The 19839-nt window shown below is 45.9% G+C and overlaps 1 protein-coding gene across 2 annotated transcripts in view; it reads left to right on the top strand.

Annotated features, from left to right (window-relative positions):
• Positions 1 to 19839, top strand: part of MXI1 (MAX interactor 1, dimerization protein) — a 57387-nt gene that overhangs the window by 34333 nt on the left and 3215 nt on the right. For both annotated transcript variants that reach the window (XM_056350838.1, XM_056350839.1), the window contains exons 4-5: positions 18353 to 18467; positions 19658 to 19829. In XM_056350838.1, coding sequence (XP_056206813.1) covers positions 18353 to 18467; positions 19658 to 19829 — 287 coding nt within the window. The remainder of the gene's footprint in view (positions 1 to 18352; positions 18468 to 19657; positions 19830 to 19839) is intronic.

The raw sequence follows: 19839 nt of genomic DNA, 5'->3' as shown, positions 1-19839 counted from the left end.
TAATTTTTGAGACAGATTACCTGTTAACTACAAGTTTCAAGACTTTTTACTCTTGGGGCAGAAGCTGGAGTTATATGTGCTGATCTAGATCTGGCACATGCATTGGGGGTGCTATAGCAACATAGCCCATGCAGACCTGTGATAACCAGAGGAAATACAGCGTAGGATAGGAAATACAGGCAAGAAACTTCCTCCTTCTCCTTTCTGTATGTGGCCCATTTTTACTAGAGTATCACAACTTTGAGAACCTGGAACCTTATGATATGCCAAGGAGGGAGAATGGGAAGAGTGAAACACCCCTATTTAACAGCTGTGGAGCAGAAACATACATGGATCCAGTGCCTGGACTAATAGGCATGCGGAAACAAGTTTGCGTTGACCCACTCCTTCGCTTCATTGATCCACATCTCCAGCCAGTTGCTTGCTTTTTCTCTCCATCACAAAAGTTTTTCCCTGTCCCACCTGGGATTCCTTTAGAACTTGATGCTTACTCCTTGTGTCCCCTTTGACATCCTCCCTGTCAGTGTTGCCCAGGGCCAGGCTGTGCTGCATGACACTGTCTTGGCACTGTTGTACCTTTTCCCATTGGAGAAGAGAAAAAGGGCACAAAGTGAAGGTACCTTTGCTGCTGTGGGTGGCTGGTGGGGCTAGGCAGTGTGGCCTAGCCCCTTGTTTTGGGTGCTGTGGTGGGTAATGCAGGCATTCATAGCCTTGTCTGGAAAATGAAAGCAAAGGGCTTCATCTCACAGTTGCTGTGGTTGTTCCCTGACTGCAAATGGTGCTGATCACCCCAAGCAGTTTGCAAAGCTGTGGGCAAACAGACCAGGCAGGCTTCCTCCCAAGCAGTGCATGTGATAACCATAAAACAATTAAATGGGCAATGTGCAACCAAGGGGCAGGAATTCTCCACCCGTGAAACCATCGGGTAACGTGGACAGGGCTAAGTCAGGGCCATGGCAGAACATAGCAGTAGATGGTATCATATACCTGCTTCCCTTTCTGTGTGCCTTAGGAGTTTGAATTTGTGTAGAAATACAGATAATTTCTACCTAGCACTCTTGGTGTTTGCTCTTTGGTTAATCCTTACAGTGCCTCTGCAAAACTGGAGTATCCCCTTTTTTCAGAAGTGGCACTTGTGTCTATCAGAGGCAGGTTGAATCTCCTATAAAGGTTTTGAATTTGTTCAAGTCTGGAGGAATGCAGATGAATCCCTGGATCCCAGAGCAATGGGATGAGTCAGGTCTTCTGCCCGATGTTCCATTAAAAAAAAATAAGGGCTGTCTTTTGAAGGTATGTGTACACTGCTGCCTGAGCATCACTTTCCATTAGCTCTGTAATAAGATTTTCTGTCCCTCTTGCCTGTTAATTATTTATCTTTGAGAGTGCATTCATAAAGAAACATGACTTATTTAGGGGAAAAATGAAAAGCTTTTGCAAAGGATGGATGCTTTTTGCTCTGAATTTTTGCCCAGGAGTTTACTAAGTAGAGTACCTTAAGGCTCACGATGAAGAAGGGATTGCCATGCATGGCAAATGAGCATGTTCAGCCCACAGAAGGTGGGGCAGGCAAGGGGATGTAGCAGTTACGCAGTGATCTTGTAACCGCCTGTGCAAGGGTTTCTGCCCAGAAAGGGCTGACGGAAAAAAGAAGGCATAACAAACTAATGCAAAAATGCTTACGCACTTGAAACCTCCAGTGAAAACAGGACATGAGTTTGAAATGCTGCGTTACTTTCATAGAAATAGACTTTTAATGGCATCAGTGGATTCACGCATGGTCCAGGCTGATAACAGTTTGTATGATAAGGGTGTGGTCTTTATCGTGGTAGGTAGTAAACAGCTGCACAAAACTTAGTCATGCTTATAAAGTCAAATGCAGGCTGCTGTCTCAAGTTGACTGGTTGCTGAGCTAGAGTGGAATATCCAAAAGCATTTGAATGATTTAGAAGCACAGCTCCTAGTAACTCTCAGATGAATACTTGCTACTTGCTCCTTCACTTGGGCCGTTGTTGCTCCTCCCTGTGCTGTAGTTATGCCTAGGCATTTGGAGAGCGGTGCCAAGGGTTCCTGTACCAGACGACTTACTGTCCAGGACAGTGAACAACAAAAGGAGGACATTTGATAGACACCGCTCTTCATGCAAGTGAGTGTATTTGTTTGTAGAGAAAGGGCAAAGGCTGGCAAAGCCACACACCCATCAGAGGGCATATGTGGAAAGGAAAAGGAAAGTTGATGCCAGACTCAATTTTGCTGCTTATTTGTGTATGAGTAGATCTCCCTGTGAGCAGCCCAAGAGAGAAAAGGAACAGAAGAGGAGGGTTCAGAGGTGAGATCAGTCCTGAGGAGCTCACTGCTGCTGTCCCTAGCCTTGAAGAAGAGCCTGGTCAGCCGAGAGTGTCTCAGGACCCGAGAACAGGCCACAACCAGCATTTCCGTCTGCTACTGCAGTGTGTTCCTCTTCTCTTTCCACTCAGAGCTGGATTGTGCAGGAGGGATCGCTCTGGCTCTCCCTGAAAGTGCTGAGTGATGTGTCCTCCAGTTGTCCTCTCAGGAGGGAGTTTCCAATGCTGCTTAAAGGCACAACCTGTTGAACACTTGGGGTAATTCACTGTAATTCCACATGGGCAAAGTCCAGTCCTTAGATGGGAAGTGTTCTGCTCCTTCTGGAAACTCAGTGAAATTCTTCAAATGAGTTATTCTGAAAGGGGAGTTGTTGTAGCAAGTTTATTGTAGAAATCAGAGGCTGAAAAGAGGTTGCTTTGGATCTCTCATGTCTTTCATTCCCACCTATTTGGCCTTGTTCCCTGGGCTGGATTGAGTTGTGGGTTGCTCAGTCAGAATTTGCCCAGCTGTATGGGAATCTTCCACACAGCTTGGAAAATACCAGTCATTAGCTACACTTTGGTAACATCAAGGGGCCAAAGTGAGGTGAGTGCTCACGTTTGCTCAGATGCACAGAGTTATATGCAAGCACACACAAAGAGCTTGCAGTTAAAATCGACATGCCCCTCTCTTTTTTAACACGGGAAGACAGTCCCAGCTGTGTATACAGTTTGGTGCTTCCCTTTGATCTGTGTTTGTTTCCAGTGTTTCTCATAGACTGGATCCTGGTGCTTCTCAGAGCTGGCTGCTCTTTTCCATGTTTGCAGCTGCATAACTGCATACAGAGAAGCTTGCTGGGGTGATTGGGTTGTAACTGGTTTCAGCAGCTTGGGGTGGCAGTTACTCTTCCCTGCAAACCCCTCCTGTTGTTTGCTTTGCTCCTGTCCTTTTCTTGCCAACCCGCACAGCAGGGGATTGTCTCATTCTGCAAGTGGAAACTGTCTTGCAGATGCCTTAGGATCCTCCCTTTTACCTTGCCTACCTGCTCCCACATGTGTGTCATTAATTCCCCTTTCCACTGCATGCAGCAGCTACAGCTGCCACTCTGGAACAGATCTTTTGTTCTGTCACCAAGGCTGAAGCTCAGAGGGGCAAAATTCCCCCTTGCTTTCCAGAGGCTTGGCACTCTATCCCTGCAGCTGGCTCGGGCCCTGTGCCCTAAAGGTGGGCAAGAAACTGCACTCTCCAGACTGATGTGGAGTTCTGTGAAGCTGCTGAAGATGGGGCTGAGAGGGGCCTGCAGCACTCGTTTGGTCTGTCCCCTCGCCCCAAGGCAGGATAAGCAGTGCAACCTATTGCCCTGATTAATTGTTGTTAACACTAGGAAGTTTTTCCTAATGTCTAACTAAGAAGAAAATTATGTCAGCATTGTTCTAGGGGAGGGAAAAAAAAGCTGTCCAAAGTCGAGTGCCTCTGTGTTTGTGAAGGGGAGAGTCCCAAATGCTGAATATAGTAATTGGCTTTCATAGCAAGAATCAGTCTGTTAGACCCTAGAAGTATGCTGAGAAATTCTGGCTGAGATAAGCAAATAAGGGGAAAAAAAATAAATTCATCTTTCTTTTTCCCAATGCATGTGTTTGCCACTTCACCTACCCACCAAAGCAACTTTGATGCCAAAAGAAGTGGGAAACCGGATGGGAACACTTCATCTCCAGTGGATATTCTACGTAATATGACCCTCTTAGGAAATGCGCAGAGCCTGTTCTCTGTGGCCTGACCTCTTTTAAACATTTCTTGGCTTGGAAAAGCAGCTTACAGGCTTGGTGTTCACTGGAAAAAGCACATATGGGGATGTGTTTCAGTGAAGGGATTGCAAAGGGGGAGAAGAAGAGGAATCTTACATCTGGTGTCGTATACTTTAGGAAAACATGCAAAGGCCCCCTGGAGTCATGAGTGTCTCTTGAGTTTCTTTGCATTGTGGTTTAGGGTTTTTTTTTAGTGATCTCTGAGAAAAATACACTTGATGGGGAAAGAGCAGAGTGGGAAGGGGGTTATAGTGTGGGTTGGGCACATTGTAAATGGGTAGCAGTAGTCAGAGTGGAAGGCTGTTATACAGAAGTAGGGGACTCCCATAAGCCCTCCAAGCTGGCTCTCAGGTCTGTGCAGACAATGCTGCCTTGTACTTCCCCTCAGCCATCCAGGGAAAGCAAATTGCGTTAGTTTCTTAAAGGCTTTTTTTTTTTTTTAAGGAGCATTTGTTAAATAAATTTGATATTTAAAGTGAAAAATATTATTAATCTTGCCAGCTTTTGTAATCTCCACTGCAATTCTTGTGATTTTCTGTGATTCTCAAATCCCAGCACCTGGAGTTAAGCATTTTCTATCCCCCCTGTAAAACCAGTGTATGAGCCAGTGTAACGTATGTATTTAAAAAACAGAAAGAAGGGGAAGAATCCTATATAGGTGTTTATGTTTGCTTTTTAAAATCATGTGATGTCTGAGCGACTATGTGTATTTTTTTTTTAATGGCACCAAAATCACCATCTTTTGGATGCATGGGATTAAGAGTAGGACATCAGAAACTGAAGGTTTTAAAGAAATAAAAAGCTTTATGACTGCCTGGTTGCAAAGTCAACAATACAGCCTTCATCTTGGTTCTGACTAAACTCCTTTGAACTTTGCTGAGATTCCATCTTGGGAATTTCTTGGGACAGAGGTAAAAGGAGACCTCAGGTAGGTTTTGCTGCATATATGGGGGAGCAGTGAGGGGTTATTGATCCATTTTGAGAAATATGGTCATCTTGTACTCTGGGCATTGTTAACTAGCAGAGAAAGCTGAATGAATTAGCTTCCCAAAGTGTCCTGCTCTTTAGGCACTTAACATACCAGTGTCATTGCTGAGCTACATGAGCACCTGAAAACCAAGAGTGGATTTAGCTGTGCAGTACTCTGTGAAGGAATTAGGATTAGCTCCATTTTGTGGATAAGCGGTGCATGCTTCAGTTCCTCAAGGGATTTACCTGAGGTCATGCAAGCTGTCTGCAGACAGGTCTCCTGACTCTCACTTAAAGGTCTTGCCTGCTGCATAACCCTTTCTTGCTTGTGGCGTGAGTTGAAATGTCAGCTCCATTTGGTTGCTGCTTCGTCCTTCCTGAAAGCACATGCAAACTCTGCGAGCTCTTGGCTAGCACAACACTAGGAAAGTCAAGAGAACTGTGCTTCTGGTTTGCCATTTGTCTCTCATGATGAGCAAACCCACTGCAGCCTCTCCCCAGGTGAATGGTTTGCAGTGAAAGCTATCCTTTTTGTTGTTGTTTTTCTTGGGGTTTATTTATTGTTCTTTTTAACATCAGTGACTTTTGAAACCGACCAGGAGTGATCCTGCGATGGGATGCTGTATAGAAAATGCCTGGTAATGAAGCAGTAATTTATCTTGCCTAAATTAGTGAGGCCCTGTGAGTGACATGAGCACCACAAAATAACAGGGAAGGATGGGTGTGATTGTGTTTATAATGCAGTGCCACTGTAGGTACTTCTGTAAGCTTGTGTGATTATTTTCTTAATATTGTCCTGATAGTTCAGCCAATAGAAACCAAAAAAATGGAAACACCAAACCAGAGGACTAGGTGTTCCAGCTCCTCTCACTTTTTTTTTTTTTTAAATATTATTTTTCTTTCCAAAACAAACCATGAACCTTTCAGTGTCTGGTTTGTTCCCGGTGGGATCCTAACCCTTTTCCTGCTGGGAGAATACGGAGCTAGCGTAAGGCAGCTAATCCTTCCACAAATGCTAGTTTACTCAACTACAGCTGTTCTTGATTTGGGGAAATTAAAGTCATATCCGTTCCTGGCATTGCTGACCCAGGCAGGGGTTATAATGATCATCTCCAGCTGATCACAAGTTGACTAGGTAGAATGTCCTGTGCTTAATAGAATGGCTTTTTGAGCCCTGTTGGAAGCACTAGGAGTTTTGTAGTTGAGCCTAGAAAAGTCCAGCAATTTTCATATCTTATGGATACATTTTGTCTTGCTTCCTGCCCAAGGAAATGGTTTCCAAGCTTTTTCCTTGTTTGAGGTTTGAGCTGTCTTACATCTCTTGGCCTTCACACGTGCCTGGAGAAGAGAAAGAAAATGCAAGGAAGGTGTCAAGGGTAGATAAAGGAGGGCAAGACAGGGAATTTGTTTTGGTGGTGGTGGTTTTTTTCTGCTGAAGTTTACATTGTTTTAATTTTCTAGGTGATAAACCCTGCTCCTTCTTGGGAGAACTGTATTGACAATGAGTTTGTATTAGCACATCACACCAGTTAAGCAGACGCAAGGTGTGTTTTCACATTCTGTGGTACTTCCTTTCAAAAAATCGTTTCTTTCCTGGTACCTCCCTATGTATGAAAACAGGTGACTCATCTGCTGTCAGTGCTGGGAGGTACGCTTCTCTGTTCAGGTTCCCCTGCTGAGTAACATGTATAGTTAACTTGAGTTAAAACTGTTTGTCACTTAAAGTTAGCTAACACCTAGACTTTGAAATACAGTATTACTGTTCTTTGTGTGCAAAAATCCGTATCCCATAGGAAAAATAGTGCTAGGATCTCTTAAGTTCTCCTTCCTAGTGCTTTTATCCAAAATTACATCTGATAGCGACCTTGGCTGACAAGTCCTTTTTCCTGGGAAGTTTGAGGTTAAATTTAAAATAATTTTACAAGGTGAAATTACATGCACTGCTTCCTCTGTTCCAGATGCATGCCCTCTATACCTGAAAGGTACAGTAGATATTTGATGACTCCTTAAATATTTCTGACAGTATGAAGAGGTATTAGATGAAGAGCACGTGCTTTCCTTCTGGCATAAAAGATTTTGTGTAAACAAGTATTCCAGATGGTCACATACTTAGAATATTTTTTCATTAGAAATTATGATTCTCTTCCATGAGGTGAGGAAACTGGAATATAGCTTTGGAAAAGAAATATATGGGGTGGAAAACTCTGTCCTAACTTAGTGAACAGTAAAAATATGTTTTAGTAGCTATAGCTTATCTGTATAATTTAAAAAATCATGTTAATGGCAAAAGTAACATGGTGCCAAATCAGAATGTATTCTTGGTATCGGCATATTCCCTGCTCATTATTTTGAAAACAGGAAATAAGTTTTCCCAAATAACAAGTTGGTAGCGTCCTTTACTCTTTTGCTGATGGACGAATGTTTAACGAAGCATGTGCTTGCTTCTTTTCACTGGTTAAGTGACATGACTAGTTTAAAACATGACTGTATTTAGTAGGCACGAAAGTCCAGGGTCTCTTTCAGTAGTATTATGAAGAAAGAGAGGCTCTGATTTGAGGTACTGCCTGTGCCTTCACTGCTATGACACGCTGTGGACCATGGGTAGCTTTTCTGCTGTAGCCAGGAGACCAGTCCAGGGGCACTCTCCAGATGCCTGGTGGGAAGTTGCCTGATACCTTGGGTTCTTCCAGTCTCAGTGCAGACAGGTGGCCTTCCAGGGCCTCTGCAGATCCGTGCTAATTCATCTGTTTCCTGGTGCGCACCACCTTTGATTTCTCCTGGAGAGACTGCAAGGACTCGGTGGTAGTAGATCTGAACTGGAGAGTTCTTCTCATTGCCTGGCAGTTTAGAGGCAGTTAAGGGTCATGGGGTGAGAGCATCCCTGCTTCTCAGTGTGTGACTGCAGAAGCCTTGCAGGAGCCTGAAATAGCTCCTCATTTCTTTTCAAAGGCATGGTGCTTAGCCAGGAAACCTCTGAACAGAATAATCAAGAATAGCTGGCGAGTTTGGAAAATCTTGGCTATCTTTGCCAGTGACCTAATTCTAACAGTAAAGCTGAAAATCCATAGGTCACAGCAAAGCAGGTTACTGCCTTTTCAGTGAGGCAGGTTTCTGATGAATGGCACAGCTGCTTTGCTGGTATGTTGGTGGTGTGGAGGAGGATGCTGCGCTGGTTGGAGCAGCGTCACCAGACTTTGCGGCTGTGAGCACACTGCACATCCCTAGAAGGATAATTATAATGGTATTAGTGAGAATGAGGGCACAGGACACCATTGGCTATTTAAAGAGCAGGTCTATTTTTAACCACCTTTTAACAAAGATGGAGTTTTTATTAGACTAGGCTAGTCGGGACTTTATAATTAACTGGCCTGGGTTGCACGTTGATGTTTACAACTTGCTTTACATGCTTCCTGATAGTCAAATGCAGGATTGTAACCCTATCTTACTGCCAGGGTAGCAAAACTGTGATACCTGAATGGTCAACAGTGAGCATGATTGAGAAGTTGGTGCCACATGATCTTGAGCAAGAGGCACCTGGATGTGACCATATTGGTGGCAACTAGGCTGTGTTTTAAAGTCAGAAGGAGAATGTGACGTACAGCATTTATGGCCTGTGATGGCTATAGGGTTTAGCATGCTGTTGTAAGCACAGCTCAGCCTAAAAGGAGTTTAGCTGGTAATATCGTGTACTGTGCTGCAGTAAAGTTCAGTTAATTACATTCACCAGGGATTAAAATGCTTCATGACTAATGGCCAAGATCAATAACAGTAGATCCTCAATATATAATTTTAGGGAGGATTAACTTTGATAAATAATATTAGACTCTGCTCCAGAGCATCTGTTGCTATTTGACATCTCTTAACAACTGTCCAAATTGCTTTCAAAGAAAGGCATAGAGGGGCTGGGAGAAGGGAAAAGAAACTGATGAGTGGGCACTGAGAGCTCAGTGCTAGATCTGGATGAAAATGAAGGGGTGAGAGAAAATGCCAGGCATTGATTGACTCCATTCCTCTGCTGGGCAGATGACCACCTATACTGCTCTCATCACCTTTTCATTGTGAAGTACAGGCTGTTATATTTGATCTTTTTCTACTGAGTTGAAGTAGTCTGTCTCATTGGTGCCTCTGAAGATCAAAGAGGTTAGGAAAGGATGCGCAGTGATGTTACCAAACAGCTGCAAGTTCATTCTGGAGGAGGCACCTTCCAAAATGGTATCATTTTTATTACTATGAGCATTAGTATTCAGATTTTTTTGCCATCCCTTTAAGCATCCTAGGTTTGGAAGTCATGGGATTACAAATGGTCTCTTTTTTATTGTTATTATTTTATGCCTTTATATGAAGCTTCTGTATTCTAGCCCTCTAGTTCAAAGAGGAAAAACTTCAAGATATGCAACGAATAGGACCCAAAGGCCCAGAAGTTATTGTGTGAGTAAAAATAGCCCCAGATAGATCACTTCAGCTTCAGAATCATAATGTTGCTGTAGTCTATTCGTTTGGGATCTGCTTGATTTAGGATTTCTGAGTGCAGACACGGGATTCTGTTTAAACATCCGTGTGTTTGGCAACTGTATTCTTGTTCCAAGTTTTCCAATCCAGTAGACTGTCAGAGAAGAGGACAGAAACAAAAAACCTGGGCAGGCTGAAGGGTGACAGCTGGTGATAGCAAAGTTGAGCAAACAGTCCAGCCTTTGCAGTGCTGGTCAGAGAACAGAGTGAAAAGAAAGCTAATAGAGGCTCAGCGTGAGGTGAGAGCAATCCTACTCGCCTGAAGTGCCTTCTGAGATGAGAGTAGGACCCTGAGTTCCAGAAGTGTCCTGTTTATAGCCATGTCTACAGTGCTGTGGCCTTGAATCCTAAAAGTAGAAGCTCTCTCATGTGTCCATATAACTCGAGGTGTTTGTAGGCCAACCCCTTCACCCTCTGAACAACATGGTTTACACTGAAGGTCTGCACAGTGTGAACAGACTGATCAGCCTTTGGGAGTTGCAGCTAGAAGTGTCTATTATCCCTCCATATTGCAGCCCAGGAGACTCCTGTGCTGCAGGAAAGCCAATCAGTCAGATCCCCCATATTACACTAAGGGATTTGAGGCTGGCCTGATTTCCCTTCCCTCCATCCTTCTCTTAGCCTTTTTTGATTTTGGAAATCCTTGAAGTAATTCATTTGCCTTCAAAATCTTAACAAAATAGGGAGAGCCCTCTCAATAATGTTCAGGTTTATACCTAGAAGGATCTCAGGAAAGGGAGAGACCTTGACAGTTGTGTGACATGGAGAGAGGTGGGGAGAGCATGTCTCTCCCCAGACTGCAGTAGTAGCCTAGAAAGACTCATGCTGGAATGGACCAGGGGTGGCAACAGACCACTTGGTGCAGGCTTTGTTGGTCTTGCAGCCTCTGTTTGCTAAGGGCCTGAAGCTCTTCCAGAGTTTAAATCAGTGACAAGTCTTCCTGTCTAGAAGAGTTGGAGGTAGAAATAATTTCTGTGTGCCTACAGGGGTTCATTTGGCCACGTGCTAGCTCTGTGGTAGAAGGCCATGCAGGGCTCAGGGACAGTCAGGGCAGGGTTTGTAGGGCAGCCTCTTTCAAAGTTTACGATGCAGATAGCGGGCAGTGTATTTTAACTTAAAAATCCTTGCTTTATGCTTACCTTAAGACTTGCAGCTTCTTTTGCAGTTGTGAAGGGGTTTTCCCACATATTTCAGTTGTTTGGTAAGACGCTTCCTTTCCCAGTGTACCTTGTCTTGGTTTTGTGACTGTGGTGGCCTTTGGACAAAACGCTGCTGTTGCAGAGTGCATTGATACATTGCTGTTTGTATTTCCTGTCTGCTTATAGGCTTGAATCAGGATGCTGCTGTCCTGAGCACTGTGCTACCCGTTATCTCCCTGTTACGCAGCTTGTCACCAGGCAGGTGCATTGATATGTGACTTGGAAAAGCTGCATTGCCTTGGGTTTTTGCTCTTGTTACTATTATTGTTCTTACTATTGTTTAGTCATAGGTCTCTTAATTTGTGGTTTGTTTTCCATCTGCCCATGATTTGAGAATACAGTTGGGTGCATGTTCATTTTTAACTTTTACAGACAGATCTGATACAGTTAAGATCAGGCTGGAAATGTTGCCTATAGAACTCTTGCTCATTTAAATTCCTATTTATAATACATTGTCACATCTTTGTCTTGTTTGTCCTAAATTTTTGTTCGTTTATTTTAAACAGTAGAAAGGCTTAAAAAAATGTGATCTAAAGGCCTTTTTATCAATTACTTTTTCATGGTACGTTTTATTAGCATTTGGAATACAAATACTGCTACATGCCAGGGAGCCATCGGTAGAAATCAACTGGAAACAAAGAAGCAAATGAGCAAGTATCCCCTTCAACTGGGAGCAAATGCAGGAAAACAAATAATCGTGAGAAGAGACCTGATTTAAAATCAGAAAGCAAGGCTTGTTCTGAATGATTTCACAGCTCAGGTGGAGAATATTAACTTTTAACTGCGTATTTCTGAGCCAGATTTCCTTCTAAAACATGTGTCTCATCTCTGGTGTCCTGTGGAATTGGGGTGAGCAGGTGTGAGTGTGTTTATTGCAGGCTGGATAGATGCCACCGCAACTTTATTGTGCGTGGCTGGAGGGCTTGCAGCAATTGCATAACGCTCTGCAGCAAGGAAAGCACGGCTCGGCCCCCAGTCCCCAGCTGCCTCCCCATTCCTGATCCAGGTGCTTGGCAAAACCTCTTCCTTCACTGAAGGCGAGTGTTCAGCAAAGCGGGGGGCAGATACTGTTGCAGAGAGGACTGGGCTGGGGGTTAGAGATGAGAGCAAGGAAAAAACATCAAGTCTTACAATGGCTGTTAGAGATCAGCATGCCTCTGACCTGTGAATTGCTTTTAGAAGGAAACCATGTTGTCCCCCATTTTCCCTGCCCTGTGGCTTTTGCATGTGTTTCTCATTACTTTTATCTCAGAATCATTCTCGTCCAGTGAATTATTGATGTGGGGTCACTTGCGTTTCTCCAGGAATTGCTTTCTTTAACCAGTGATCCCTCCTGAATTTTTTAAGCAATCTATTAGCTCTGAAATCCAAACAAAAGTTGGCGGTTTCTGATTTCAGGGTTAAATTAGATTCAACTTTGAAAAGGTGTAGAGGGAAGAGGAGGAGGGCAGAGGGGAAGGATGATAATGTCATTTTCCATGTTAGGATCTTCCTTCTCCTGGTTCTTTTGATGCTTCATTTGGTTTGGTTCTGGTTTTTTAACATCTTCTGGAGATGAAGTGTTTGATTTGGCCTCAGTGGGGCTTAAGCATATTCCTAATGTTGAGCACATGCTTAAATCCACTGTTGAATTCAAGCCCTATAGACCTGCAGGCATCCTACAAAAATATCCAGGAAATGCTTTTCTTTTCCCTCAGATGCTCCCTGCTTTCAACATACAAAAATCAGAATTTGGCATTTTGAAATGCTGCTGGAGGCGAGTTGGTCATTTCCTGCTGGGAGGGAGGCTTGATCTTTTAAAGATGGGAAGAAAGTGTGTGTGTGTCTGTGGCATGTGTGTATTTTGCAGATGTTTGGGCCTTGATCAGCAGTGTCTGACTAGGGGGTAGTGCTGAATCTGTTAAACCTGCTGCTTCAGAGCTGAGCGTGCACGTATGTGTGACTGACTCCTCAGCAAAGTTTGTTTCTCAGTTTCCATTGCTTCTGCCCATGGAAAAAAACCCCACAAGCCCAAAGGCTGTCCTAGCGACGAAGCTCTGCAGTCTCTCCAGGGATGTTTACATTCAGGGATGGCTCCTTGAGGGCTGTGCCCGCAGCCATTGCTGCAGCAGTCACAAGAGGAGGATGGACCCGAGCGGGGGGGGGGGGGGGGGGGGGGGGGGGGGGGGGGGGGAGTCGCCCACTCAGCACAGGTGCACACGGGTTTGGCTGAACCCACCAGGGCCCAGGGAGGGAAACTGCTGGTGGCCTTGCAGCCCTGGGCTGGCCCTCGCAGGGGGCTCCACAGGTGCTGGAGGTAGGTTGGTTTCTGGCTGCTTTGTGACCAGCAGACACAAGGCTTGGAGCTGCCACCACAGGTCCCTCGGCTCTCTGGGGACTTCCCAGGCAGGGAGGAGGCTGGTGACTTTGTGCCCAGCTTGCTGTGGTGCAGAGTAGTGGGGTAGGTTGATTCCTACCCAAACCCCTCAAAAATGTCCTCAGAGGAGTGAGGGATGGAAATGGGGAAATTTTTTTTTGCACGCACACCTTTTTCTGCACTGCAGTTTTGATCTAGGCAAAACAGAGCCCAGTTCCTGCAGTGGGATTTCGGTGCGTGCTGTACAGTGAGACAGCTGAAGCTGTGAGCAAAAAGCACGCATAAATAAAGGCTTCCTCCCCATGCTTTATATAATCAGAGTGGATGATGTCATTGGGAGCTGGAGAGGAGAGCAGGCTGTGAAAGTACAGCCCTCTGCAGCCAGGCAGAGCCAAGTGCAAGGAGGGGCTGCACAGAGCAGGGGCCAGGCTCCTCTCTGATAGAGGCTCAGGACCAGAGGGCCAGGAGGCAGCTCGGAGGGCAAAAGTAGACAATCCAAATACAGTTAGAAGCTCTCGCACAGGCACAAAGGGAAAGGGGGTAGAACAGCATGTGCCTGGTGGGCAGCAGTGGGGCTGCCATTTTAGGGGCCAGCACCCCATTCTTCCACATGTAGCTACCTATAGCTTGTTGTGGATCATCTGGGAGGGCTATGGGCTGCTGAGCTTACTCATCCCTCTTCTGCTTCACTCTGTGGCCCATCTGTGTAGGATCTGATGTACCTTTTCCCACAGTAGTTCCTGACAGAGTAGAGAGGGCATCCTTGCTCAGCTTGCCCCCCACATCCCAGAGGAATTTGCTTTCTAGGCTCCTCCTGGCCCTGCACAGGGGAGGAAGCAGAAGTGGCAGAGGGGCTCTGTCCTAGCCAGAATTGCCAAGTGGAACAAGATAAAAAGGTTGTCCTCAGCTCTTTGTGGTGCATCTCGGGTGCTTTGCTCCTTTTCTGGCCACCCTGATGCCCCTCATGGGGATCTCAAACATGCGTCGTCTTCCCCCCCATCAGGCTGAGCAGAAATGGGGCACCGGGCTGATCTCTTGGGGAAGAGCAGAGCCCTTTCCTTTCAAATCCTCCATGAATTCCTTCTTCAGCACGTCCAGCACCTACAGTGTGCTCAGGATGCTGCTGTGAGAGCCTGATTTTTTCCGGTGCCACAGGAAGGAGAAAGGGCTCCAGCTTCTCCCGTCTCCCTCGCAGCTAGTGTACGAAGGCTTTGGCCTTGGCTGAAACAGGAATTCTCCTTCTGTCATCCTCTGTCTTCCCCAGGATCAAGGCAGCGAGAGGCAGCAGCCCTTAGCGCCAAGCCCAAGTTGTTTCTCTGTTATATAACAATATGGGCATTTAGACTTGTTTTTCCAGATATTGGCAGATGCGTCAAATATTGGCATAATCCAGTGGTTTACATGGAAAGCCGTCTGGCTCTGTCTGGAGCCTGCACAATACTGGTATTTTCGTTGAATACAAGAGCCTGCAGCATTGTCGAAGCCACATTGCAACGGAGTCCAGGTAAACAAGCGGAAAAGACATTCGTTGCACGGCCTGACCTGTGGGATTACAGCTCCAGGACTTGATAAGGAAGATTAATATGTCTGTGATTGCTTTCTCTCTGGGATGGTCTGTCAGCTAAGTTTGCTGTGATACTTTTGAGCTCTGGAGTTTAATTGCTGGGTTTCAGACCTGCCTGCATGGTCTGTGGTTTAAGAACCCAGCGTGGTCTGCTCGGGCTCTTGGAAGTTGAGAGAGGTCAGGGTCTCTGACCGGGTTAGATTTTGAAGATAAAGAGGCAATGTACTGAACACTGCAGAGGGGAGAGAGAGCTGGGGAAACTGTATGTTTTTGTCTCTCTGAAGAAAAGCAACATGCTTATGTGCCAGGACAGTTTGCAGCCTTGGTTGCTCTTTGCTATCCCAGCTGTACTGGGCCAGGGAGCTCCCGAGTGGCTCCAGCAGTGTCATCCCCAGCAGCAGGAGGTGACTGCTGGGGCTGAAGGGCCTGGCTGTCACCCATCTGCACCAACGTGCACACCGAGGCTTGCCCGCTGCTGTATGCTAAGTAAAGCTCTGTGCATTTCCCTCAGTTAGGCTGTGGTTGGAGGTGCAAATGCATTTACGTTTGCAGTGGCGTCAAAACTCAGCGTAGCTCAGCTCTGACTGCAAAATAAGGGGAAAATCCAACGGCAGCAGGAAGTGATAGCTTTGGCCAAACCTCTTCCAAACCTGCCTCAGCTCAGCCACCACCACCTGCCCTTGCAGCATGCTCATTGCCTGAGCTGTGCTATGTGCCGTTGTGAGCTTATCAGCTCATGCTCACACCCTCTGTTACAGGCAGGTGTCCCCTCCTGATGCCTGGTGTGCTGGCAGAGGCCATCACCCCTACTGTGGGCCACAGCCTTTGGCCACTGTCCAGCAGAGCCACCGCTGGGAGTGGCTTCTCTGAAAACTGTCTGTGTGAGCCTGGGCTAATCTTCTGGGCTTCGAGAGCCAATGTGGGGGTCCAGAACAGGGTAATGTCCCCTTTGGGGCCACATGTGCTAAGAAACTGGAACTGCCAGCTTTTCCAGTGTCCTTATGAGAGCAGACCCTCTGACTGCTTTGTCCTCTCCCTGCCCTTGTCAGGGCCTGCAGAGCGCAGTAACCTTCTTCAGTCCACCGTGGTCCTGGGGCACAACAGGATGTGTTTCAGTGTCCAGAGTTTTACTACATGGCTGGATCTTTGCGTATAGCTTTCAGGTGCTTAACACAGTTGATCTCATTGAGTCTGCATGTAACCTAGCTTTTGATGTAGCAGATCAGTGCCGTTTTTTTAACCACTGTCTCAGCAGTCCAGCCAGTGCTCCGTGCTGCCCAAAGCTGATCGCTGGTTCCAGGAATTGCAGTTCCTGGTGCAGCACCTTCCCTGGTTCCTGGTAAAACCTCCAGTGCTAAGACTCAGCCCAAAGCTCAGGCAGTAGATGTGTTGTGCATTTTGCTGGGCGCTCAGGAGTGACCTGTGATATGTTTGACAGTGATTGGATGTTTATTCCCCAAACTTTTTGTTTTCTGTTGCACAAATAATTCTGTTTCCACCATGAGCTGGGAGCTGTGCTTGCCCAGCAGGGCAGAGAGGAGCCTGCAGTCCTTACCTGTAGCAGGTGCAATGAAGCAAGTCCCCTGTCAGGTGGAACTGGCCAGGCTCCTCAGCCCCCTGATCTGTGCATGCATCTTTAGCTCTGCTTGAGCTGCATTTTTAACATGGACTGATCCTGTGGGTGAAGCGTACGGCTGGTGCTCGTCCTCGTGCTGTAAAGAGACACATGCTGCTCTGTGCTGCAGCATGACGGCTGTGCTCTTGACAGCTCTGACTTGCTGAATTGCCCCTGTGGCCATTCAGGAAATGTGTGGTATGGCCAAAAATGGGCTCAAACCCCAGAATGTCTTAAACCACAAGGTCTTCCTCCTCCTCTTCCTTTCTCTAGCTGCAAGAAGTCAGTGTCCAGTCTGCTGTGGGATGGCATGAACTACAGTGCCAGCATGAACCAGCGATGCTTTTTCATTGCTAGCCCTACAGGTCATCATGGGATGTTGAGTAAACCCCTGTAGTGGGTGCACAGAACTCCTGTTGATCAATCTCTGTGTTGAAAACGGGCTTCCAGGCAGAAAAAGCCCCCATGTCAGCCATGTGGGTTTAATGGCAGCATGGTTTGCCCTAGAGCAAGCTGAGAAGTAAATGACGACATTGATGTGATTATTATTTGGATTATGATTTCCCTTTCCCCACCCCTCCAGTTGTTAATATTTAATGAAAAACATGTGTTTTTCAAGGGCCTTGCTGGTCATATGTGGTCCTGTGGCTGTTCTTGAGACAGAATGATGGACCCTTCATAAAGAGATTTATAATAGAAACAGTGAGGAGCTCACAGCTACAGCACTGCTAGTGAACATTCCCCTGTGCTGACAGTTCATCAGCAAAACCCCTGACCCTTCCACCCTTAATCATCCTTGCTTGTCACTGACATAATTGCCTGATTACAGACTCCTCTCCCCCACCCCTTTCAAACTGGGTGCAATAGTGAATTTGAAAAACAAATGGAAATGAACTGTCCGTGCTCTTTTTTTTTTTTTCTTTTTTTTTCTCTTCACCCTCTTCCCCTGCATTGAGATGGATCAGGCTAAGATTCAGTTTCTTTATGCGTGAGCAGGGGCTGGGATAGGCTTTCAGGACTCTTTTGCACCACTGTTTCTTGCATGTGAATGGTGGAGCTGATGTCATTGTGTTATTGATTGGGATGACAAGTTTGGACATAAATCATTAATGTCTGGGAAAGAGAGAGGGAGGGGAAAAGGCAACCCACACTTGATAGTTTTCCATAAATCTGCTGTTCATTGCTGCATACGTGATACAGAGGAGGAGACAGTGGGAACAGTTTTCCTGTGCAGCCTGAGGTTGACATGCTTTTCCGCTGCTGCCTGAACCATTTTCCCCAGAACGTGTTTCCATATTCTGCAGAAAGTGGCTCATAATCATCACCAATACTGTTGTGCTTGAGCATGTCTTTGTAGATGTGAGCCAAGGTCAGAAGCCTGCCCAGGGAAGGTCTTGGGTTCTCTTGTTCCCGCAGACCTTGCACCCCCAGCAGCATTTCAGACCTGGGCCCAGGAAGGAGTAAAAGTGCAATGCTTGGTAACTACCATCCCTCTAGCTCCTTTAACTGCCAGCAGCGATTGTTTGGATGTTTTGGGCTGACTGCTTTTCTCACTGGTCATCTTAATTTTGTGCAAAAAGGCGGTGCTTAGATCAGTTCATAGCAAATGTCCCCAAGCCAGCAACACACAAGTGTGCAGGGGGTAGCAGTCATACAAAACTCAGCAAAACCGACAGTAAATAGCTGAGAGAGAGAGGAGACCCACGAGATACTTGTACCGTTTGCCTGTGTGCCTTGCCTCTGCACAAAGTTCATCCTGATGAGTCAGATTATCAGTTCAGACAGCAAGAAAATAAACAGTGTCTGTCAGAGGTTAGCAATAATGCAAGTATTGGTGAGCAGCTGTTTGCAATGTAAATAGTTTAGTGCCAGTCTGTTCTGGTACCTGTGGGGAATTTTGTGATGTGTGGAAAGAGGGAAACATGAAAGCTGCCTTGTAGGGGGGAAGTAGAGAAGGAAATGACATTCCCTTTCTGAAAGATTAGCTCTGATCCTCCTTTTCTCCTCTTGCAGCCGAGCTCACCTCCGCCTGTGTCTAGAACGCTTAAAAGTTCTGATACCTCTAGGACCAGACTGCACCAGGCACACAACGCTTGGGCTGCTCAACAAAGCCAAAGCACATATCAAGGTAAGATGCTTTTCCCTGCTGCTTTCAGTCTGGGCTGTTGGGAAGTCGGTCGCTCACTCTTGCTGCCTAGAGGTAACTCTGTTGAAGGAGACTAACACCCTTTTTTTTATTTAAAAAAAAAAAAAAAAAAAAAAAGGCGAGCAAGCCTTGCCCCCTTGGTTAATCATTTATCATCGCTATAAGGCACATTGTTAGAAGAGTCCATAATGAAGTCTGTTAACTACGGAAATGATTGATCTAGGGAGCAGGGGTCTTGTTCTCTGTTGTGGTAGTTTGTTGACAGCTGCGTCTCTCTAAAGAAAAACATACCTACTATTGAATGACTGCATTTTGATGGGAAATGCAGCTTTTTTTTCTGGTGTGCTAGTTAGTTTCCACTGCTGAAGCATTAGCACAAACCACAAAAGTGTGAGACGGAGTTTGTTTGCTGGGGTTTCATGTATGAACCTGCCAGCGCTCTTCTAGATTAACTTTTGGCAAAGTGAAGCATGAAAAGAAAATGCAGCATTGTCCCTATCTGGAAGAGGCTGAAATACTTTGTTGCAGGTCAGGATAGCGGGAGGGAGGATGGGTGGTGAAGGAGAAAAAGCACTGCCAAAGGGACAGAGTTAGCCTGAAATGACTCCTTATGCAATGTGCTTGTCGTAGGAAACAAAGAACAGTGCCCTGGTAGATTTCCCAGCTGTGATCAAAGAAATCTGTAGTAGGTTATGTAAATTGCTTGCTGAATAGAAAACTGTTTCTGAGAAATCCTACTAAACCATGCAGCAAGGAACACAGAACTCCCAGGGCACGTTTTTATGTTACAGTGGATCATAACAAACCCTGAAATGGTTTGGTTAAGGGAATTGAGGCCCCTTCGTGGACTGATTCGGTAATGCAAGTGGCCGAACCCGCGTGGAATGACCCACAAAATGCTACAATACAAATCATTTCCCCAGGAGATGCTCTGTCCTCAGAGACTTTTTATACTAATGTGTATGATTTATCAGGACTTTAGAGATGGAAAAGACATGAGGACATGACATTGTTCTTGGAGACTGCAAGGCAGCTTGGTTCAGGGCTCTTTTGCAGCTTAAATTGTTCTGGGACTTGGGAAGGTCTGCACAAAGCAGGTGGATGGGCAGTGGAAGTGGGACGGAAGGAGAAAAGGGTGAAACTAATTCTTGAGTCATATTTGACCATGTCAGAAACTTGAAGAGGCTGACAGGAGAAGCCAACACCAGCTTGAGAACCTGGAACGAGAACAAAGATTCCTAAAGAGAAGACTGGAACAGCTACAGGGTCCTCAGGAGATAGAGCGAATACGAATGGACAGCATTGGATCTACCATTTCCTCGGATCACTCAGACTCGGAGCGAGGTGAGTGTCA

The sequence above is a fragment of the Falco biarmicus genome, chromosome 9, assembly GCF_023638135.1.
Source record: "Falco biarmicus isolate bFalBia1 chromosome 9, bFalBia1.pri, whole genome shotgun sequence".
Classification (NCBI taxonomy): Eukaryota; Metazoa; Chordata; class Aves; order Falconiformes; family Falconidae; genus Falco; species Falco biarmicus.
This window is presented reverse-complemented; position numbering and strand designations above follow the sequence as displayed.